The sequence below is a fragment of the Dermacentor variabilis genome, chromosome 4 (genome assembly GCF_050947875.1).
Source record: "Dermacentor variabilis isolate Ectoservices chromosome 4, ASM5094787v1, whole genome shotgun sequence".
Lineage (NCBI taxonomy): Eukaryota > Metazoa > Arthropoda > Arachnida > Ixodida > Ixodidae > Dermacentor > Dermacentor variabilis.
In genome coordinates, this window is record NC_134571.1 from 204,006,270 (window position 1) to 204,030,431 (window position 24,162).

The 24,162-nt window shown below is 48.5% G+C and overlaps 1 protein-coding gene across 2 annotated transcripts in view; it reads right to left on the bottom strand.

The window, feature by feature from the left end:
* LOC142580062 (transient receptor potential cation channel subfamily M member-like 2) overlaps positions 1 to 24,162 on the bottom strand; it is a 240,765-nt gene that overhangs the window by 76,456 nt on the left and 140,147 nt on the right. For both annotated transcript variants that reach the window (XM_075690827.1, XM_075690828.1), the window contains exons 6-10: positions 23,231 to 23,475; positions 22,313 to 22,440; positions 19,355 to 19,546; positions 15,127 to 15,455; positions 323 to 575 (exon numbers count right to left, since the gene is read on the bottom strand). In XM_075690827.1, the coding sequence (XP_075546942.1) occupies positions 323 to 575; positions 15,127 to 15,455; positions 19,355 to 19,546; positions 22,313 to 22,440; positions 23,231 to 23,475 (1,147 nt within the window). The remainder of the gene's footprint in view (positions 1 to 322; positions 576 to 15,126; positions 15,456 to 19,354; positions 19,547 to 22,312; positions 22,441 to 23,230; positions 23,476 to 24,162) is intronic.

The window sequence follows — 24,162 nt, forward strand, 5'->3', positions numbered from 1 at the left end:
TCAAAAGTTATCCAAGTTAAATGTCATCTCCCTTTTCTTTCTTTTTGTAAAGTGTAAAATTTAGCTACATAGCCTAATTTCTACATTTGCTGGGCTATTGGTTTTGGTAAGTACCGTGACCCTTGGGCGGGACAGCTGCCGGCGCTATGTGTGAGGTTAGGCCCACTTGCAGCAGGCCACACCCCACACCCTCCACCTATATCTTTACAGCATATCTAGCAGCTTCCACACTTCTACGTCTGTGTCATTTTTTCATGTGGTGAATGAAACTTTGCCACGTCCTCCGAAATTGTGCAAGTGCGAATGCAAAGAAGGCACACACCTTGAGCCACATGGGTACTGCCAAGGGTCCCCATGTGAGGTCTCGCACGCTGATGCGGCCCATAAAGAGGTTGGTGATCCAGCGCTGGCAGCACGGGTGTGCCAGAAACTTGTGGTTGTTCGCCTGTGCCGCGATGTCAACGGCGGTGCGGTGGCCCCAGTCCGGGTTCTCCTCACTCAGCACGTCATAGGCGCGGCAGGTGGCCTCCTGGTAGCTGCAGTCCAGAACCCCTGTCGCCATGCTCGCAAACTCCCTGCGTTGGGTCGTAAAAATTAAATTGTGCTACATTATATAAGGTTTAATGTCAAAGGCAACACGTGACGCAGCCAGCTTGAAGTCTAAAGTTTGCATCCCTCTGTTGCTTCGTACTTTTGCCTGTGCTTGTCCACCAGTGTGCGGGCGTATGCATGTTTCTGGGTGCGCGTGGTGGTGCATTCGAGCACACACATACATCTGTATATTCTTCTTGTTTCTGTGATGACCAATTGTCTCATCCAATTAAAGAATAGGAGATTCAAGATAAAAGGATTTTTTTTTTTACTCATCAAGTTCTATAGCAGCGGCAAACAAAATTTGCACAATGATTGCAAGTACACTTATTAATCTGGAAACTCCTCTTAACTTCTTAAATAATAACTTTAAGAGGTGCATTCCAGCCGCACAAATGAAATCGGACAGTACACAAGGTGTAACCTTTTGCTAGAAAGGTACGAAAGGTACACAGCAATACGCATTGCTGTTCCAGGTAATATATGTTTCATAAATGTGTAAAACTGTTCACTGGTAAACCAATGCATTTCGCAGCACATTACGAGTACTCATTTATTGAAACTGAACCACACATGCAGTTTCTAGCGAAAAGTTATGCTTTGAGTACTGGCTGACTTAAATTCTGCACTTAGAACATGCTGAGAGAGTAGTTGCTGAAACATGGGATAGTGTGTACTCTGCAACCCTCAGGCACCAGAAGCCCGCATCACGTCGTGGTAAAACCTGACCGAACTATTCTAATTGGATAGATTCATGTCAAGAAACTCGACTGTAGGTTAGAGGAATGTCGTAGTGGGGGGGGGGGGGGGGGGGGTCTGTATTAATGGTTGACACCTCAGCTTCTTAAGAAGACACTGAAGTGAAACTTGAAGTCACAGTTTCATGTGAAAGGTGTAGCATTGATAGCAATAGCAAGTGTCAGAGAAATATAAGAAGGTTCATAGTTTTGTTGGTCGTATAAATTGCAGTAGAGATTCGCTTACAATCATGAAATTAACAATCATGGTGTCACGTATGCACAAGCATGAACAAGTCTTATTCGATGATGCAAGCAATCACTGTTGCAACGCTGGCATGATGAAGAGCGGCGGACATGAAAAGTGAACGCTTCATGTTGCCGCTCACTTCAACACATCTCTATTACGTGAATTCTAACAGGTGTGCGAGAAGAAAGCCTGCATGAAGACCAGCCACCTCGGCTCGCCATTAACCTTTGCAGCCGCCGCAAATTACTTCCAGATACGATGCGCAGGTCACGGATAGCCACATGCAGCCACAGCCTATAAGCTAGAGAAGACGTGCGCTCAATCACGTGACCTCCAACATAAGCCACCATCATTCTTGGCATAAGCCTACTCCTTGAGTTCACCTTCGCATGCTTTCCCTTACACCTGCAACATACGGTACGCAGGCCGCGTATTCTTATCGCACTTGCACTTAATTAGCACCGAGATCTTCAAGTGGCACCCTCTCACGTGTGACATCAACGGGGGGGACTTGGCTGCCCCACAGCGCACGTATGCACTACATTGCAACAACTTGAAGGTGTTGGCAAGCCTGCCCTGCTCGTTTTTTTTTTCCTTTTCTTTTTTTTTTTAATGCGAGTCAGCAGGCTTGTAGAACAGCATATAGGAAATTACTCCAGAACACTATTCCCTGCAAAATATAGAAGATTTCCCATTGTCACAACACTTAGCGTGGAATGCTCCTGTTGTCGTTTGCTAGTCATTAGTATGTACATCAGCGTGGCCTGTCTATGTTGCTTCTGTCATCCCTCGTCTTTTGTTGCTCCACAATTCTGGCAACTAATTAGTGTGTACAAATGCGTGTATGGGATTGGTTTCTTCGTCATTGCTGTTCTGTTGCTATGGCACACTTAACAATTTCTCGGCCCTTTCTTCTCAATGACCTATAGCATTTCGCCTTCAGCCACTGTGCTTGCACTATAATACTGCGTTTGGCTGTCCAGTGCATGCCGCCTACTCGTTCACATGCTCTGTTGGCCATAGGCATCTCAGCTTTGTTGCTACCCAGCACGTTAAGCATACCACAAAACATGTTTGGTGCCATTCTCAGGAAACTAGGCAGTCGCAGTGGTGCGTTGAGACATGCACTGCTTCAGCGGCATTGAAGCGAAATGTGGCCTGGAACATCCGATAAAAGGGTGGACAAGATTAGCGGGCAAAACAGAGTTACGTAGTCTTGTGCTGCAGTGCTGACTTTCACAAGATAATTTTAATTAAGCTTGATAAGTTCCACAACGACACACCTTGCCCCAGCATGCTAGTCGATTCAGCATAAGCCTTTGCTTCTGCCATGGGCAGTGGGCGAGGTTTGTCCAGCGATGAGAATTAGTGCTATCTCAAAAACAGGCGACAACCTTTACTTAGATCACTGTTTTCAATATATTTTATCTGTAAGTGCGTAACACATACTTAAAGCTAAAACAAGAAAATTTAGAAGTCTAGGTTTGGTGGCATGTACCTGACTGTATAAGAAGCTGGAGCACTAAAGACAAGATAAAAAAAAGGAGACCTACAAAGGCACAATAAATGTTCACAGGCTTTGCTGCCTTTCTTTTATAACGCAAAACAAGATACTATATTTATATTCTTACACTGACAAAGTAATGTTTTCCAAGTAGTGTCTGGTAGCCTGAAAGTGCGTTGAACAGAAATAGTCTTCCCCTAACCTAAAGAAACATAAGCTTTTTGCATTTTAAAGTGGTAATGAGGGCTTCCCTTTTATTTATTTTTTTGCTAGACAACAGTGTAAAGCATGCTTGACCACTGCGAAACATGATAAAGCATAGTGTGACTAATCTTCGAGATGAACCATTTGCCAGTGAAATAACGAGATTTTTTCTTGGCAGGAAAAGTTTTATGTATGTAACACCAAGTTACTAGAATTATAAGCGAAATGTAAAATTTTTCAAAGTTTGCAAATGAGCCCTGGGATCGTGCTTAATTTCACAAACTTGCATAGACTTTCAATTACTCACTCGGTGCGGTGTTTTATGACTGAGTCATGAAACCGTGTCCCTGTCCAGGAGGACTGTGATTAAAAAAGAATTTTCTTTTAATAAGAAAATAATTTCGGGATTTTGCGTGCCAATACCCCCCTGTGATTATGAGACACACCATAGTGGAGGACTCAATATGTGCTACATTAAAGTGTTTTTTTTTTTTTAGCGTGAGAGAAGCCCGTGAATAAAAGAAAAATTGTCGCACAACTGGACACTCGAGGCACTTCGCGTGTATTTGTGGGCTTCTTCACGCTCAGAAAAACACTTTTATGTAGCACGTATTTGAGCAACAGAAAACTATATCACGAGTTTTTCACATTGCTCTACAATATTATTCTAATGATAATATTCGAGAAGTGCACTAATTATGTAATCAGGCAAAATGGAAAAAAAATCATCTGAGTATCTCCAAGCGCCAGCAAACAACATTACCTTGGTTCCGTCCAGCTACGTGACTTTTGCATATTTTTATATCTTGGTGCATGATAGTTGGGACACCCTGTGTGTGCGTGCGCGCGCGTGCGTGAGCGTGTGCGTGCGTGCGTGCGTGTGTGTGCGTGTGTGTGCGTGTGTGTGCGCGCGCGCATGTGTGTGCGTGTGTGCGCGCGCGCGCATGTGTGTGCGTGTGTGTGCGTGCGCGCGTGCGTGTGTGCGTGCGTGTGTGCGTGTGTGCGTACGTGCATGCGTGTGTGCGCGCGCACCATTTTCATGTCCCTTACCACAAAATTTAAAAAATGGGCTCTAATCCACTTTATGAAGGTGGCTGGCCATCGAAGCTGTGGTATATCACCTGATCCAACAGATCAATGTGACCTAGCCTTGAACTGGGCCCTGCCGAGCCTGACCACGGTGTCATTGTGCATATTGACATTGCTGTTCCTGTCGCCGCTCATCGTGTTTGCTCTTCGGGACCCTAAACATGCGTGGCCTTTCCACAGCGCTGTCAGAACACAAATGAGATCAGTTGCCTTAGTAGGTGGATTCTTCTTTTACATATGAAAAATTAGTTACATCACTCCCTGCTTTGTGCGCTACAGTTGCTGCTTCTCAGCACCTGCAGCTTACGCAGCCGCAATGTTCACCGCGAAACAATAGTGCCGAACACGATGCGCAAAAGTGAGCGGTTCTTTTTCTTGCGTTAGGGCCGATTTACGCTCAAACCGCCCATGGCCGCACGCCGCACCGCAAGCCAGCGGTTCTCACGGCCGGCGGCGGCGCTGCCGCGGATGGATGGAAGGAGTGGTTTACAGGGTGGTTATGCAGATTATAAAGGACAGACTGCAGGCATGGGTAGAGAACGAAGGGGTACTTGGAGAGCTACAAAATGGGTTCCGGAAGCATAGGAGGCTAGAAGACAATCTGTTCTCGCTAACACAGTGCATTGAAATAGCTGAAAAGGAACACAGACCCCTATGGCTGGCTTTTTTGGACATCAAGGGAGCCTATGACAGTGTACTTCAAGAGGGCTTGTGGGGCATTCTGGAAACTTTAGGAGTGCAAGATGGAGTAACCAATTTCTTAAAAGATATCTATAAAGGTAACCGGGTGATTATACAATGGGAAAAGCAGGTTTCGGAGCCTGTGATGATTCGGCGAGGGCTTAGGCAGGGGTGCCCATTGTCACCTCTGATGTTTATGCTGTACCTACAAGGTCTAGAGGCCAATACAGCAAAGCGGACTCGGCTTCAACCTATCATTTCTCAAGCAAGGAAAATTGATTGACCAGCCATTACCAGGACTGATGTACGCGGACGATATTGTATTAATGGCTGACAATGCAGAAGATCTGCAGGAATTAATGGACATATGTGGTACAGAAGGAGACAGGTTAGGCTTGAAGTTTAGCAAAGAAAAATCAGCAGTCATGATTTTTAATGATAACAGTTGCGGCGAGCATAGGATACAGGAGGCCACGCTGGAGATAGTCGATAAATACAAGTACTTTGGGGTGTGGATAAATAATGGCATTGAGTATCTGACAGAGTACGAAAAATATCTAATGACTAAAGGTAACAGAAGTGCAGCGATTATGAAGAGTAGGGCACTGTGGAACTACAATAGGTACGAGGTAGTACGAGGGATATGGAAGGGGGTAATGGTACCAGGCCTGACTTTTGCCAATGCAGTTCTATGTATTAGAACAGAGACCCGGCAACAGTTGGAAATTAGGCAACGTGGTGTGGGTAGGCTCGCTCTGGGAGCACATGGCAAGACGCCAAATCTTGGAGTGCAGGGGGATCTGGGATGGTCTTCTTTCGAGGGCAGAGAGGCTAGTAGCAAGATAGCATTTGAGGAGCGATTGAGAAAAATGGGGGAAATTGATCGGTGGGCTAGGAAGGTTTTCAGTTACTTATAGACGAGGAATGTTGACACGAGGTGGAGGAAGCGAACTAGAAAATTGACAAGCAAATACTTGGGCAGTAGCGGGGGAACAAGTAAGGAATCATCTTTCAAGAAAAAGGTTAAGGAGGCAGAGAGGGGTATGTGGAGTACAGATATGCAAACCAAATCGGCATTGGAGACATACAGGACGTTTAAGCAAGAAATAGCCAAAGAAAATATTTACGATAACTCTAAGGGAAGCTCATTGTTGTTCGAAGCCAGGACAGGTGTACTGGGGACTAAAACGTACCGAGCCAGATACCAGGAGATAGATTTGGTGTGCGAGGCGTGTAGAGAGGAGGAGGAAACGGCGGAACACCTGATACTTGCTTGTAAACAACTTCACCCTGCAGTTGAATCTAACGGGGAACTATTCAAAGCCTTGGGTTTTAAAGACAGTGAAAGTAGAATAGACTTTGAACAGGTAGAAATAACTAAACGGAGGCTATCTGATTGGTGGACAATATCAACGCAAAAGTAAAGGAGTAAATACATAGGTATGCATGCATATAGAACCATTAAAGGCTAGGTGGCGCGCGCCGCCGCCACCCGATTCAACGGGTTGAGCCACAATCATCCATCCATCCATCCATCGGATAAGGCCCTTTAAGTCGGGCGTCGGCTCACGCCACCTAGCTGTGACTGGTTAGGTGGCAAGCGCCACCTGGTGGTGCTACAAGGAATCCAGCGGCGCACGCGGCACGCGCTTCCCACTGTGATTGGTCGAGATTTGGATGCGCGGACTAAAAAATCTCTCTCGGGATCTTATGGCGCTTTTCACTGGTCGATTCGGAACAGGATTTCTTGCTCCGTGGCAACGAATCCGAATTTCACTGGTCGATCTGGAGCGGGTTCGCGCTTTCCGCTGATCGTTTCGGATCAACTCGCTCGGCGTCGGATCGCTCTCATTTGCTCCGTCACCGAGGTATGGTGGCCACCATAACCGAGGTGCGGATTCGGGTGGAAAAAGCTCGCGTTACTTCCGTCTTCAAGCGAAATGTGCACCCGGCTGGTGCGCACAACATTGCGTTGCTTTGCAAAATGGCTGCGTTCGCTGCAGAGCTCGCGTTTAGCGATGAGAACTCGGACGACAGCGATTACGAGGTGACGCAGGTATTGTACGAAGCCTTCTATGCACGTTGTCCATGCACAGTCCTTGCGGGCGCGACATGGAAATGGCGGACTCTGCGACTGCCGCACTCAAATTACGCACGCGGGACGGCGACTTTGGTTGCCGTGGAAACGTACAGAGAGGAAGTGGGGCATGGTTTCCGGAACCAGTTTACGTCACGTGTACGCAGACTCCCTGTGTGATCCCCCACGGAGCGTTCTTGCGCTCCACTGGCCGATTCGGATTTGTGAAACCCGAGCGCTCGCTCGAGGATTTCGGCGGCAGCTCCAGATCGACCAGTGAGAAACGCCATTAGTCATGTACAGGTTCTCTGTAAAAGCAGTTACGAAAGAATGCACTACGAAAATGATTCAGAGTTTGCTTAATTCTGTTTAGTGGCCAGTTAACGTACGTGCCCCGAAAGCCGGCAATTGAAAGCGCGCACGAGTGTTCTTCGTATTTCCTACCCGGTCGGAATGCGGCCGGGAAGCAATTAAACCAGCTACACCTCTTACTGAGCTAGCAGCAGCACCTGAGGCATCGCGGCTCTTCTTGGCCAACTATTAACGAGCGGCACAGGCCGCTGGGATGCGAAAGATGGCCGCGGATGAGTCACGTCAACAGATCTCCCGGTGTGCATCCCGTTGTCTCACGAGCAGGCGGTGCCGCCTGGGAGGCTGCCGACCTTCCAACAGACCGTGTCCGGCCCGCTCCTTCTCAGAAGAGTGGTCGCTCGTTTCGACAGCTGCCCTCCATTCCGAGACGACCCAAGCGTATACACACGCGTGAGCAAGAGAGTGCGGACGATGGGCTCAGCGAAAAAAATTAACTGAATTTCTTTGTAGTTCAGACACAAAAGGAAACCGGCGGGTGCAGAGTTCGCATTGTCAAATTTGCACTGCATGTCGTCGAGTTCAGGTGGATAATAAAAGCGGCTTTACTGCGGAGTCCCTCCGTATAAGATGTGGTCCGTGTACTATAGATGGTCCCTATGCTTCTGCTCGGGGGAGCACGTAATCGACGCAAGCAACAGCCGCCGAGCGGAACACAAATGTCTTCCAGCTTCGACACGCGCTAATGCCACACCCTATTGTTTGCCTGGCGCGAACCGCAGATGTATTCCGCGGCACGTTCTACTACTGCACGGCAGCCCGTAGCGGGCCTCTACTGTGTGTTAACTGTTGTCGACAACTGCTTCCGATTGTTAAAGATAAGGAATTCGAGAGAAAATTATTTTTTTTTACTGTTGTTTGTTTTACTGTAGCTTTATAGCAGCGGCGGATATCCGTACGTGCGCACTCATCGCCAGCACAATCACTAGGGAACCCTCACTAATTAAGTATTTAAACAATGCCTTCCGGACCCATTCGCTAAAGATGAGTTTGCTAGAAACTTCGTGCCCAGCAAATTGCTTCCACAAAAAGAAACTCAAAATCGGCCTTCCAAGTTGCCCTCCCCCAGCTCATACTGAAAGTTATCCAGCTGCCTTTTGCCGCCATTTCACAGGGTCGCAACACCGAGACAGCGGTGCTCCGCGAACGGGGGATCTCGTCGAAAGACCCGCAGGCAGCGAGAACGGGTGCACGCCAGTTCCCTCAAGAACCTGGAGGAGCGCGCGCCGAGGCTGGCCGACTTTTCGCGCTTCGAGAGGAGCGCGCGTCTGCGCCGGGCCTCGGATTCCCGCTGCAGTTAATTTGTAGTGAGTTGCAGCACTTGTTGTTTTTGAAATCCTTAAAGTTCCCGACCAAATAAACAAGCTACCACATCGGAAATAGCTATCTATTGAATGTAATTTTTCTCAGTGTTGAGAAGCCGTGTGGCCACTTTATTTTAGCGGCATCGATGACCGGTTTATAGCAATTACCAGTTGACAATATATTTGCGCAGAAAATATGCTAAACAGGGCTTTATAGTCAATTACTACGTGAGAGTCGTGATTTAGTGCTATATAAGCCACATGTAAGGCACCAAATAATCTGGTATGCATTCAATATTTTGTTTACCCTCATCTGCATATTTACAGTAAGGTAAAAGAATTCAAAACAAAATTAAGAATAACTATGGAAGCACTGCTAAACAGAATACGGTCACAAATAAAACGTTCAATGAAAGCGCATGCTATATACTCAAGCTAAACAAAAAATCCGCCAGAAATGGTTCATTTCGTAGTATTAGTGTGTAATATCCCACAGAACAAATATAAATTACGTTTCGAACTGCAATGAAGCAATAAAAGCGGCCCGGATGTATAGGCTCCGTAGCTATCGCGCTCGACTGCTGACCCTGAGGACGTGGGAGCCACCCAGCCGCAGCGGCCGAGTTTATACAGAGGTTAAACGCATGGTGCTGTGTACTAGGTCGGTATCGGTGCATGTTAATAAAACCTCAGGTGGTCGAAATTTCCGATGCCCTCTACCACGGATCCATCACACCCGATGTTACGAAATCACAACGAAAGGCCGTGGATGTGATATTGGTTGAAATATGCGACGTTAAAAAATTCGCGAATGTCATAAAGGTAACACAGACACAAATGAAAAGCTGCCACATTCACTGCAGTTTCCGTGGCCCCGAAACAACCATTCAACATTGGTAGAACATCACTTACACACGGCCTCGTTTCAACCGCAAAGTGGTTATTTGACTGTTACGATCATTGCTTTCTACTCAGCGTTGCAGCATTCAGTCGTAAATGGTCTAACTGATGACTGATTCGAAAACAAGATTTGAAAGTAGGGTGTGCGATGACAATTATTCTTTTGTCCCGTGGCGGCACGCGGTTTGCTAAACAAATTCGGGTTTCAGCTGGCAGACAAACAGTCTTTACGCTTTGGTTAAAGGCACGAGACTCACACACAGACATAGCGTAAGACGGCGGGACTCGTGCCTGCGTATGTTTCGTGCCTTTAACCAAGGTGAACAGTCACAAGCTAGCCCAACAAGACGTTCTTTTAAGGTCTGCGCTGCTGGCGTGGACGGCAGTTTACTGCTGCCAGAAGTCCAGTTGGAAAAATAAAATAAAAATAACAGAATATTAAATTGATACCTTCGCACTGCTGATGCGAAAATTTCTTGTTCTCGACATATCATTAAAGCAGCACACGCTATCAAAGCGAACTGTACATGCAGCTGCGCGACGCCCGTTGACTGCCTACGGAGCGGGCATCATAATGGCGGGCGCCGTAGCAGATGACGCGGTTGTCTTCACCCTGCTCGGCGGCGGAGGGGAGCGCGCCATTCGAGGCACCCTAATGCTAGTTAGAGTCACTGGAAAAATTTTCAGAGTACCGCAAAGGTTGGGATTTGATTGGCAACACTGAGCGGCCACCGCCATATACCTTCCAAGCCGACTGCGTCGCGGGAAGGCCGCCGTGTTGGAAGAGCTTGATATTCGGTGACACATCGGGTTGAGTGTTTACTCAAGTGCAAATACTTTGTGCCCAGATATAATGGTTGCTAAGACGAAAATAAAATGTTATGTTGTGCGAACTAATGCAGCCGGTGGTTGTTTTGCACGCCGATCGTGTTTACTGCTGGGACTGTGCTACGATTGTGGGCCGCAGCTTAGCGCTGCTATCGGGAGCTTATGCACGCGTTTTTCTTTCCCTGCCGCGGAGCGAGCTACGAAGGAAACATTTCGTTACTTCGAGCCGGAATGAGGCAAGCTTGTGCGTTTGGGCATGAACATCGTGGACCGTCGTCGGCTTCTATTGAATGTTTCCAAGAAGGACGAAAGTAACACCTGAGAGTGTCACAGCACGTACGTTCATTGTATAATTTCACAAGCTAAATCGGATACATCTAATTTAGTTTGTAAACGGATACCGCGCATTTACGATTCTGCAGGGCGACTTTGTCCGCCGTATACGCACGACACACTGCGACTGCCGTGTGCACACCGGTGTTTGGCCATGATCGTAAGACGATCTGTGCACAGCAGGCGTAAAAACCAACTTCGATGACCATTTTGCGCACTAAATCTTGTGGAAGGCCAATATGAGCCATTTGCGTGATTACAGCAACGTATATGTACTTCTGTACACTGATAATGAGCGAGAGTTTGCTACATTGCGATTTATGAACGCGGCTGTCTAGTGCGTTCGTGAGCGGCTACTCTTCTCAACTTATTTATGACTGTTTTCTTAGACTGCCAAGATTTGCTGCCTTGGTAAAAGAAAAAGAGCAGAAACGCCCGCAGGTGACGCAGCATTTTTTTTCCTAAGTTACATAGGCGATGTATAAAATTCTTGTGCTTTTATAGCGGCTTATGTAACATGCATAGTGACAGAGTGAAACTAAATCTACTGAGTGTTCTGTTGTTTTGTATTTCTTGTTATGCATCAACCACAACATTATTTGGGTATGCACCGTAGCATTTCAACATAAAACATAATATGTATGCTGACTTCAGTTCATTGCATGTGCTCGGCTTACAAGCTCAAAATTTGAAGCATGTGTTGTGAATATCACCTGGCAATTGGTTTCAAACTCGAAATGCGAATGTATGAATGAGCAAAGGATAAGTGTAAAAAAAGGAAGTATCATGGGCCTAGTATTGGCCATGTTTTTATTGACTGCAATCGTCACGATCTGCGAAAAACAAGTGCCATATGGGTCGAGTGACTCGAGGCGACAGCGCGCTCACGTGCGCGGAGAAATCATGCGAGTACCTGGTGCACGTGAGGACGCGAAATTCTCGCGCGACAAGTGTGCCTTCGCTTGCCACGAGCACGGAATAACCGAGTGTGTTGAGCAACAAACGCGTACACGCGTACCCGCGTCAAGCGTGCAAGACGCGAACGATCCCTGCAATGAACTCCCGGGCCCTGCCTGCCGGGCTGCTCTGGTGCTGCTAGGACGACCTTCTACTTTTCTCCCTCCTACCTTCTCTCTCCTTTAATCCCATCTCCCCACCCTACTGGCGCTTAACCGTGCTCCCGCATGGGTTGCAGAAAATAGTGCTAGTATTTCCTCCTACCCCACAAGAACCACTTCTATATTTTCGTAGCATCGCTAACACCACGTGCACTTCGCTTAAATATCTTCTGAAACAGTGCCGAAAAGCACACGCAAGGTGTACTTATACGTCGCACACGCGGGTGTTTTTTGTAGGCTTGAAGTTCTTTCGGCCGATTCTGTGTAACCACGCAGAACGACGCTTTCGGTCATTTTTCCCGGTCGGAATCTAGAAAAAAGTCTTTCCAGACTCAGTTCGGCTGCTGCATCCGAAGGCGCAGCAGCCATGGCAGGCATGATTTCCTTGCAGGCAAATCCGAGCGCGACAATCCGAAAACACACACACACACACACACACACACACACACACACACACACACACACACACACACACACACACACACACACACACACACACACACACACACACACACACACACACGCACGCACACACACACACACACGCACACACACGTACACACACACACACACACACAAACACACACACACACACACACACACACACACACACAAAGCAGGGAACCTGCGCTGCCTGCGCTCTAACTGAGCCGGCCCGCCCGGCGCTTGGAAGGTATATGGCACCCCAGAGGTCACATGGTACGGTTGGTACTCTGAAAATGCGGTACTCTGAAAATCGGTACTCTGAAAATCCAGTGACTCTAAATGCTAGTAGCACATGCGCGCTCCTGGTGGCGAGGCGTGCGCTGTTCCGGAAGTGGCGAAGAAAATGCGCGGAGCTCATTTGAAGTCATACCTCTAAGCCGATAGATTACGTTCAAACATTTTTTTTTTTGTTTCTCCGCACAGCGCTGAGGGCACTGAGATGTACGTGCTCACTGATCATCGGATCTCATTCATTCCCACCTGTACAAAAACGACGGGCCCTGAACTTCTGCCGATGCCCACAGTGGCGACCACTCACACTGCCTCTATGACGAGGCACGCGCGTCCACATTTTCGCAAACACGATGCATTGCTAATCACGCATTACACCACGCGGACACACGGTTATATGCACATCCACACAACAATTCAGTCCGTTTCCTTACGCAAAGATGAGCCCATAACGTCACTATTTTTTGTCGCCCACTTTAGTGTGACAAAACAAACGTGGTGCACTTCCGAAGAAAAGCCGACGTCGCAAGTAAAAAAGCCAGCGTCGCCAGTTTTTCATCACGCAGTTGAGCACACACCAATGTTCTTCGGCACACAATACTGCTAATTTGACTGATAACAGTGGAACTTCAAAAAAAGAGGCATGCACGTGGCACAGACACACACGGATGTATGGATGGATGTTATGAGCGTCCCCTTTGGAACGGGGCGGTGGGTTGCGCCACCAAGCTCTTGCTATTATAGTGCCTAATGTCCTACCTAGGTTAAACAATCAAAAAAAGAAAAAAAAAACACTATGGACTACCACACCCAAATTTTCTGATCCCCTATTGCGAACTGTGCTTTTGTACGTCTCCGTTTTTTGTCGTTTCCCTACTTTTCGTCCACCAATCCTACAATCGCCTTTTACGAATGCCTATTGCGGACATGTTTACTTTTCCAGTGCTCCCGCTGAACCCAAGGGCTTCAGGGAGGCCAGTGGTGCCTAAATCGACCGCTGGGTACACAGTGGGTACACAGTGGCACACCAAGCGCTGACGGAGGCGCTGTTTTGTCAAACAGAGCCACTGCACGTGCACCGGTGACGTCACAGTGTGACGTAGCCAGCCATGCATGACGTATGCAGGGAGAGGTCTATACAACTGGCAGCAGCGAAACTGGCGAGGTACTTGCATGAACTATACGCACCGACATGCGCTCGATAGCGCATGCTGGTTGCATACCTGTGCATAAAGCAGCATACGAAATGTGTGCATTTCGGCCGTGAATGGAACATAAGCAACGCGCACAACGTTAAAAAAAAAAACGGTCGGTCGCACTTTCACCCGAAAGGCAAGGCACTAATAGCGACAGCAAATTATACGACAACTACACATGCAAGGTAAGTTTCGTAGTTTTATCGGCCATATAATTTGCACTCAGCATTCGCTTACTGATTAAATTAGCAAGAATGGTGTCTGCACGCGTAGGCAAACACGAACAGATCTCACTGTATGATCGCGAGCCCTCGCTGTCACAACGCTGGTGTCATAAAGAGTGCCGACAGCTGGGAGGGGAGCGCACTCTTCGTCTTGTCTCTCGCTTCACCGCGCCTGCAAATCTTGAGATTACGTGACCTCTAACAGTAGGTGCGCGGGTATACAGTGCGAACCAAGGGCCATCTCGGCTCGCCCTCAAACGTTGCACCCCGCCACAGGCTACCACCAAGATACGGCGCACGGGCCGCGTATAGGCTACAGCCACAGCTATAGGCTAGAGCTCTGTTATTCTAGCACACGCTTGATCACGTAACCTCCAGCGTTGGGCGCGTACCAAGGCACCATAAAGCTGTATCTCCACGACAGAGCAAATGACGATTTGCGCTTGCGGACTGCGTATCCCATCATCATGCGTCACCCGTTCCCGCCGCGCTCTCTCTATCCGCTCGACGCACCTCGTGGTATACGCTGGAAAGACACATCAGCCCCATGAGCTTGTACTGCCGCCCATGATTCTGGAGCTCGGGAATTAGGGTTTCTCCGTCCTCGCTGTCATCCTCTGTAGTAGGAATGCTAGCCGCCAAATGACCCCATGCACGTAACATGTCACGTGACTGATTCGTTCACAATTTCATCCGTCGTATGAATCCAGCTTAACCTTCTCGTCTTAGCTTCGCATGCTTTCCTTCGCACCCACACCATACGATGCGCGGTGCGCTACAGGATGTTATTGCACTTGGACTTCGTATGGAACATCCACCTGTAGTGTCCACATAATTGGCAATAAAAAACGTGCAAAATGTCTCACTGCAGATGTCAATACCCGATAAACGTTCACGTATACTGGCCCTCATGGCTATATATTATTTGTGAACTAAACGACCACGCATTTAACGAGCGAGCACAGAGACACGCGCAGTGAGGGCCAAGCGCATGCAGCACTCACTCGCAGGCGTCCGACAGGTCCTTCTTGGTGTTGCCCTCGTGGACGAGGTTGGCCAGCCGTCCGTACGTCATGGACACCAGCAGCGCCAGGTGGATGGGCTGGTCGCAACACTGCCACAGGCGCTTGCCCAGCGCGGTGCGCTGCGTAAACGCGCACCACAGCGCCAGCAGTGCCAGGGCCTTGCGCTCGGCCGCACTGGGGTCCAGGGTGTAGATACCCGCCGCGTTCATGGACAGTTCCTGGCTGTCCACGAAGTTGTGCAGGCCTGTCAGTGTCTCGATCAGCCAGTTGAGCTCGGTGTCAACGAAGTGCTTGCCCAGCTTGGAGAACTGTATCACGCGAGAGAGATCGATCCGGTTATAGAAGGTGAGGTTTGTATGCAAACACGCGTAGTACAGGTCAATGTTGGTACCGAACAATGTTAATAGGTTACATGGGTCAAAGGAGTCATGGGTCAGGTCAAAGGAGCAGACGATCTGATTTAGTCTAGTTCTCTCAGAACGGCTCGTCGTTCCCGTTAAGCACAGTGCGTAACCGGCAGGAGGATTGCCTAAGATCCGGACAGATTTAAGAAAATAGAATTAGTCCTATTTAGAAAGCAATGAAAACATTTGGCGAAAATATCAAAGCAAGTGGGACATGTCGTGTACATGAACCAAGAATTTAACAATAAAGCCGCCTAGCTCCGCTTCATAGAGATTGTGACACGTGCGTTGTATTTGCATAATTTTGACCCTGACAAACTCCACCGGAGCGAATTTTCTGAGCAAGCAATTAAGGTTAAGACACGTGACTGAGTTTGCAAAAGTTACCTAACAAACATTGCTCTTCCAAGCGGTAAACGGCTAAGTAGTACATTTATTTCTTGGATCGCTTGGTCCGCTTCACCGATCTTATTTGTAGAGGGTGGTGCCTTGCTGCTCCCAGCTAGTCCAAAATGTTTGCCAAACGCACCAGTGAAACGGAAAATGAAGCAGATTCGCCAGGAAGGCGAAGCATCGATTGCAATAGCAAATTAGTAGACAGCTATACAAAGCAAGGATAGTAGTTTTATCGGCCCTATAATGTTGTAAGCATTCGCTTACTAATTAAATGAACAAGCATGATGTCTCGAGCGCGCAAACGCAAACATGAACAAGCACCGGGAACCTATTCACATCTACACAGATGGTTCTGTAATCAAAGAATGTGCGACTGCAGCTTATGTCCTTACAGGTACAGCACGCTTGTAAACTAAGACGCACGTCGTCACCAACAATAACGGAATTAGTGGCAAGTATCTAAGCCACTTATTTTATCAAAACATATGGGACACCCACAAAGCAGGCAATTTGCGGACTCCTTAATGGCTTTAGCAAGTCTTGAAAATATTGGTGACAGCCAACCAGACGCACAAATAACATATGCAGTGCTCAACAGTTTAACTCTGGCTAATGAAAGAAAACAAGAAGCGATATTGCAGTGGCTCCCGGGACATGCTTGCAAAGCAGGCTACTAAACAGCAGACTCGTTGGCGAAATCGGCCCGTAAAGATGCAGAAATTCAACGCATCCCTTTATCACCAATGGACACGCAACGCGTATTAAGAGTACTAAAGGACTTGCGTATGTCAGCTTGATTTAAGGAAAATACTCGGGATCGATTCCTCATGAAGTGGACCCTCGACTCAAACATCAGCTCGATGCACAAGTTTCGAAAAATGCCGAGACACTAATTCATCGACTGCGCCTTGGGACCAGCCTACACCTAACATTTCCTATATCACACAAAACGGGCTTGTTCCCCAGCTTGCTCCAGTGAGCACGACGATGAGGATTTATGCATCTACTCTAGTCGGCGATGGATACTATCCATCGCCGACTCACCCTCGCACGATTTCACTCGCACATACAGCATACGGCGCGCGGCAATGATGTTACCGCTCTTGGAATGCGAGACATTAAGGCGACGCCGACGGCAGAAATCAACCTGGAAAGTCCAATTGCTATCGCAATAAAATCGAACACTTCCTCACTTACAACGGAACTGAAGAAATAAACAGCACGTCATACAGCACGCTCACTCTCTCCCGCCCCTGCGCCAGGCACACGGCGCGCAGGCTGTTGTTATACCCGACGCGGGGGTCGGCGCACATACTTGCGGAGGTGTCGTCGGCCATCGCAACGGCACACGGATGCGCGAGAGACCGACAATATGGAGCCTGTGATCACGAAGATGCCAGCAGAAGTGTCAATGTTAGTCTGCTCTTTTGCAATGTACTACATATACTATGCCTGTTTGTTTACAACGTAAGGATTCCTTATAGAAGCGCGGCCGCAGAAATGTTCAGAAACAATGAGCCCGCCGTGGTCAAGCTCCGTACGCACGAACAGCCGAACAGCGTGAGAACTCAAAACACGAAACTAAGCGCCGAGATGGCTGATCGCTTCACGTGCGCTGTATTCTCGGTCAAGCTCCACCGCTGGAAAAGCTGGCACTGCCGTCGGCGTGACGTGTAATGAGGGATCATCACGTGGACACAGCGGCCGCGTCGGTGGCTCCGGAAGCGCCGAAGCGAGCTGAAAACGCAAGTTTAAAGTCCCACCTGCGCTGCGGTTCTGAGCAAGTGGGGAGGTTTTCCCGCTTCGGGTGTCTGCCTGACAACACTGAAAAGCACTACAATAGGTATTGGCTCCTTTGAAGGTGTCCAGCATGTTAGGCTCGGTGCCGCAGTGCCGGACACACACAACTGAGCCCGCTGTCAACCTTATTCACACGTACTCACCGGACAAGAAGCTGCGCGAAGCTTGGATTGCGAAACCTAGAACCGACAAACAGCCACCGGCTACAACTCGGGTGTGCAGCAAGCACTTATGCGAGAAAGATTTCTGCTACGGCGCCGAAGCTGCATGCGATATTCGATGAGTAGCACAAAGCGCGCACTGGGACGCTCGCGCGCTGCCCGGCTAATGCCGTGAAGCTCTGGCCCGTGAACTTGTTGATGCTAGGGCCTGGCAATTTCACTGTAACGGAAATGTAACGGTAACAAGAGCATTAAAGAAAGGTATGACATATGCTCATGTTTGCTTTAGCACGTAACGAGCAATGAATGCACTTGATTGAGAATAATCAGCGGGAAAATGCTCGCCGAGAAGACCGATAAACATACAGTGCGATGCAACTTGAGAAATGATATTGAAACCTCCAAGAAAAAAAAAAATTTGAATCGTCGCGAAGGCACATCACAAGCTGCCATATATGCGTTAAAGTCTTAGGTCCTCGCCGCTGACAGTGTTGGAGGTCGCATGAGCTCAAATTTCGGAGACGCATCACGCCAGCGTTGTGACGGCGAGTGCTCGGGGTCGTTGGGTGAATTCTATTCATGCTTGCCTGTGCGCGCGTGACACCATACTCGTCCATTTAATTAGTACGCGAATACTTGCAGCAATTTATACAGCCGATAATACCGCGAACCTTACTTCTGTAGTCTCAAAATTGGCTATCGCTATCAATAATCTGCGCCTTTCGTGCAATATGCGGCTTTTCTTTTTTTTTTTTTTTTCTTACATCTGCAAACGACGCTCCATGGCGGAGGAACGCAGCACTTTCGCAGAATAGCACTCCTGATTCGTTGATTCCCGCTATAGCGTACACATCGCTGCCAAAATAGAGCGAGAAAAAGTATAATCCTCTGCGCGCGCAACACGCATGCGCCAGCGAGCGGGAGCACACGACAACGGCGGCGCCGACGACGTGAATGCGCCTCGAGAGACCGTATAATTGATAGAACAATAACAAGGCAGGTCATAGAAAGTACAAGAGACACAAATAAAGCCAAAATGAGAGAATGCAGAAGTACACCAAACCAACGCACAAGTTTCCCTTAGTAAATCAATGTTGCTTGTTTACATAGCAAAACCGTTTCGTGTCCCGTTCCGTCAGTACAGAGTAACCTGTGTAATGCAACTTAATCGGAAATGGAAGCCCCTCTAAAAGCGTTATAAGCTTAGTGAGCCAGGAAGGAGGCGAAGAGGAAACGTAGGTGGTGCCCGCACCACATCGACCGCACCGTTACGTTCTCGCACCAGTTCCACCAACTCGTGGTGGTGGATGGTAAAAAGTGCGTCGCAGCGTCAAAGTTTCGGGCAGCAAGGCTAGCTTGAAGCGGTACATCTGGCAATGAACTGCAAACAGTCCAGGCAGAGTCGTCGGTGCACTGAGAACCAGAAATAGCAAAGAGATCACCTACTGGGCTGCGTCCCAGGGCGCCCTCCCAGCAGACAGAGCGGAAAAACTGCTCTCCCTGGACTTTCTTGAAGAGCTGCTTGAGCCGCGTGGGCGTCAGGTATTTGTGCACGCGGAATCCCCGCGCCAGGAAGATATGCACGAACTCTTCGCGGTCCGGACGAACCAGGGCCTCCTCGAAGATATCTCGGTCCACCTGTCGTCCCGCAGAGTCAAGAAAGCACATCTCAGAAGGTGTTACGAACCAGATGTTCTTCGAAAGAAATAAAAATCAGAGGACACCTAAGCCCTTCTTACGAGTTGTGAATATGCGAAAGCATTATTATCCAATTGAACACCGCTGAGCGGTCCTTCGAGTTTCGCGCTGCGAGTGATAACGCAGTAACGCAGCTGAAGCAGACGCCGACTGCGTATGTGGCACAGCCGCGTCTTCGGCTGGCGGACCTGAGCGACTGCCCGGAAGCTAATTAAGCCGTTACGATGAAGAAAACTGATTCTGTAGTTCAGTTTTGACCGTATACGGATTTGGAATAAACCATTTCCCATTTCGTACAGTGCACGCGCAAAAAGCGAGAAGTGGACACGGAGCATGCAGTATCGACATGGGTACGTTGCCGTTCTCGGCAACGGCCGCCAGTCGCACTCGCCGGCACTTCCCTAAATTAAATGTGACTACGTACATGGCTGTATCTTTACGTATTATTATGCTGACTCATTATTTAGCTTCCGAGATGCACTATTCTGCCTCAAATCCAAATCGGCAGCATGCAGAGGCCCCTTCGATACAGCAGCGTAAACAATCGCTTCGTTCAGCTACCGACGGTGTCAATACTGCCACGGCCGCTCGATGCAAAAGCACTTGCTTTTGCATCGAGCGGCCGTGACACTGCCATCGCCGTTGCTGCCATGCCGCGTGAACACGGCGCGTTCTCTAAATGAACGATCACACGCACGACGTCCTAATCTATGTCTACCTTACGGAACACACTAATTGTGTACATGAAGAAAATACGAAGAATGACAAGTAGGCAGCTTAACAATGCTCCCGGCCGTACTGTATATACAGTCTCCCACCCGCCGTTTTCGAAAGTGCGTGGTCGCTCATATCAGCGCGACTCGACTGATGCAACAGTGCTTGCATGCACAAAATCTGTGTTTTGACATCATCATCATCATCATCACCATCATCATCATCAGCAGCAGCAGCAGCCTGGTTACGCCCACAGCAGGGCAAAGGCCTCTCCCATACTTCTCCAACTACCCCGGTCATGTACAAATTGTGGCCATGCTGTCCCTGCAAATTTCTTAATCTCATCCGCCCACATAACTTTCTGCCGCCCTCTGCTACGCTTCCCTTCCCTTGGAATCCATTCCGTAACTCTTCATGACCATCGGTTATCTTCCCTCCTCATTACGAGTCCTGCCCATGCCCCCCATTTCTTTTTCTTGATTTCAACTAATATATCATTAACTCGCGTTTGTTCCCTCATCCAATCTGCTCTTTTCTTATCCCTTAACGTTACACCTAACATTCTTCTTTCCATAGCTCGTTGCGTCGACCTCAATTTAAGTAGAACCCTTTTCGTAAGCCTGCAGGTTTCTGCCCCGTACGTGAGTAATGGTAAGACACGGCTATTATACACTTTTCTCTTGAGGGATAATGGCAACCTGCTGTTCATGATCTGAGAATGCCTGCCAAATGCACCCAGCCCATTCTTGTTCTTCTGATTATTTTAGTCTCATGATCCGGATCCGCAGGCACTACCTGTCTTAAGTAGATGTAGTCCTTTACCACTTCCAGTGCGTCGCTACCTATTGTAAACCGTTGTTCTCTTCCGAGACTGTTAAACATTACTTTAGTTTCCTGCAGATTAATTTTTAGACCCACTCTTCAGATTTGCCTCTCCAGGTCGGTGAGCATGCATGGCAGTTGGTCCCCTGAGTTACTAAGCAAGGCAATATCATCAGCGAATCGTTCTTCCCTTGAGAAATGTTCTTGCATTAATTGATTTCACCGATGAGTGGCTAGCATTATATCTTAAGGGAAGAACGAGCGGTCGCTGCACCGGCCGGCGCAAATAAACGCACCGGTCGGGGATTGGGACTGTCAGCAATGTTCTTGCGCGGGATACAAGTGCGGAAGGTCGTGCTCCATATCTCATAGTGATTGTGAGGAGCGCTTCCGTGAGAAGGGGTAAAAGACCTAAAATAACAAGCAGCAAGTATAAAACCAGAGATTTGGACTACCCTTGGAACTCACGTTGCAGCGCGATACCATTGCGCATGGGCGCTAGTTCTCGTGGTGGCGGGTCGAATGCGAACGGCGATTCGTCGCTATTGAAGTCGGCAGAATCGTAGCTGTCACTGACAGATTTGAAGAGCTGGTGCAGCTGACCTTGCCACCCGAAGGTCCGACACGGTCACGAATCAGCTATTGCTCTTGGCCGGTTTCGTATGCCCCGCGGGCGAAACCGGCATGCCTTGCGCGCCTCCCCCGCTGGCCATACGTCACACGAAGAGGTTCGCTCGGCTGCTTAAAGTCAAGTGCCGGTTTAGTTTTCGCGCCGATTTGCTTACGTAAGATTATTTTCGAACTAGCGGAACCATTCAGACGCGTGACAAGGGGGAACCTAAATATTCCATTACCTTGACATGGTCAAAAAATCGCCGGGGTAGTTACCCTTTATTGAGCGATGTGTTGCTTGCCCGAAAGCCATCATGTACCCGCTCACGGCTGTTTTTAAAACACAGGAAATACAACAGTACTTTAACGCATTGCACACCTGAAAGTGCAGTACGCACTTCATCCATCACGGAACGTTAATTACCTTTATCGCCTTTGTCTTATTATATATTGGAGCTTCTGTGAGCCTCTTTATGCACATGCCTAAACCAACAGATGCGAATGGTTCATTGCTAACTGCGTACTTTCGTTGCACGTCAGCGCCCCTATGTTGCTCACCTGGAATTTACAAGACGGATCCTTCAAGAAGACTTGTGACATTGCCACATCAGGGCAGTTCCAGTCGATGGTGAGCATAAGGTCCTTCTTCATTTGGTTGAAGCGCAAGACCCTTTCGGGCCTTTGGGCTGAAATATGAACAATTTTTACGAAAATGTCGGTGCTTGCTTTCTCGTGTCTGACTTTCTTTTTTTCCTGTGGCCCCATTTCCAAAATGAAACTAAACAATGTCGTCTTTAGTTCCACAAGATTGCCACCGGAAAAGACGCGCTCATTTAGGCACTTGACCTTTCTGTCACGGATGTGTCCATGTAGAAATGCAAGTGATGCCAACAAGTAGGCTTCAGACTTTCATTTCCGTTCTGGGTGTGTCATCTACTCTAGAGACGTCAATTATGCAAACAAGTCGCCGACAACAGCAAATTACGCGAATGTGCTTGCACGTTCGTAGACGCTCGACGTGCGGCGTGCCCATGAGCCCACGCTCTGGGTCGTAGGGAATTTCCTCAAGCACTGCTTCGAGCTCGCGTAACAAGCCAAAAGGAAGTTAACCCACTAGTATTACATTCACGCTCACCCGAAGGATGTACTTGTCGTTATGCTGCGTCAAGGATACGCGGCGACACCTTTAACGATGAGAAAGGTTGAAGTGTCTGTGTGCGTGTGTGTTTAATGCTGAAATGTCTATCTTTCGTAAGGTGCATGCGACTATCGAGGGACCAGTGGACTTCGTCATATAACTCAAACCACGATAATATGAATGTCGATCGCCTCCATTGGCTAAAAACCTGTGTCAAAGTAAATTTTTCCTCGCGAATATATCCGAGTGCCCAGTACGCACCACCTATAGCGCGGTGTCGCAGTAATGACCCGTCGCTTCAATCGAGGGGAAGGACAAGAAGCGCGGGACCAATATACCTTTAAAGAATGCGTTGAGCAGGATCTCGTCGAGGCGCGTCAGGTCGCAGGAGCGGTTCCGGATGTCGACGAGCGTCAGGCAGTGAGACTGACAGGAGAGCCGGGCGCACTCGACGATGCGGTCGCGCAGCAGGTTCCGGGCCAGGGCGTTGTCCCGGTACGCCGGGTACAGCAGGCACAGCATCGAGGCCAGCTCGGGCTTCAGGAAGTTCTCCACGAACTCGGGGTCCCACACGGCGGGACTCCTGGGCGCAAGCAGCGTCGAACAAGGCGCTTTACGACGCGGCTTCCTCCGCATGACCGGCTCTGCCCCGCCACTGACACCATGTTCGTTGTGCAGCCCCGAATGTGGCGACTGCACAACCGAGTTGCTGCTCTTTATCGACGGCCTCTTACGAGGTTTCTTTCGCAGCAAATCCCCAGTCTCACTTCGGTATAACTAGTAGCACGGTTAGTCTTAAACCGCTGTGTTTATTTGTTTATCTTAAGCCGTTTTATTAATGACGTCCCCATGCAGTGCTTCTTTCAGTTGCATTCGCTTTGCTTGCGAGTCCGCCCAGGCGTGGAAAAAGTTTGCTGCATTGCTGATATTTGCAACGCTTTTGTTTTTTTGTTCTTTTTTGGGGGGGCGCAAAAACATATCTTTCAGTTTGTATATCCAGATTCTGCAAGGCTGCGTGACACGAGGTTACGTAACACACAGGGACTATACAGCATGCAACATGCCGAAATATTCAGTTATTTCCGGTATTCCAACAACATGTCGTCGTGCAGAATGTTTGAGTGTGCTAAGGTATTCTTTTCCCAATTGTGAGCTGTGTTCTTTTATCAGATGTTTACAAATTTCACAGTGCCTTCAGAGCATACTGACGCGAGTTCACTGTTTATCCTTTTCAGGTGACCGTTTTATCACCTGTCAGCACTGTTACAAA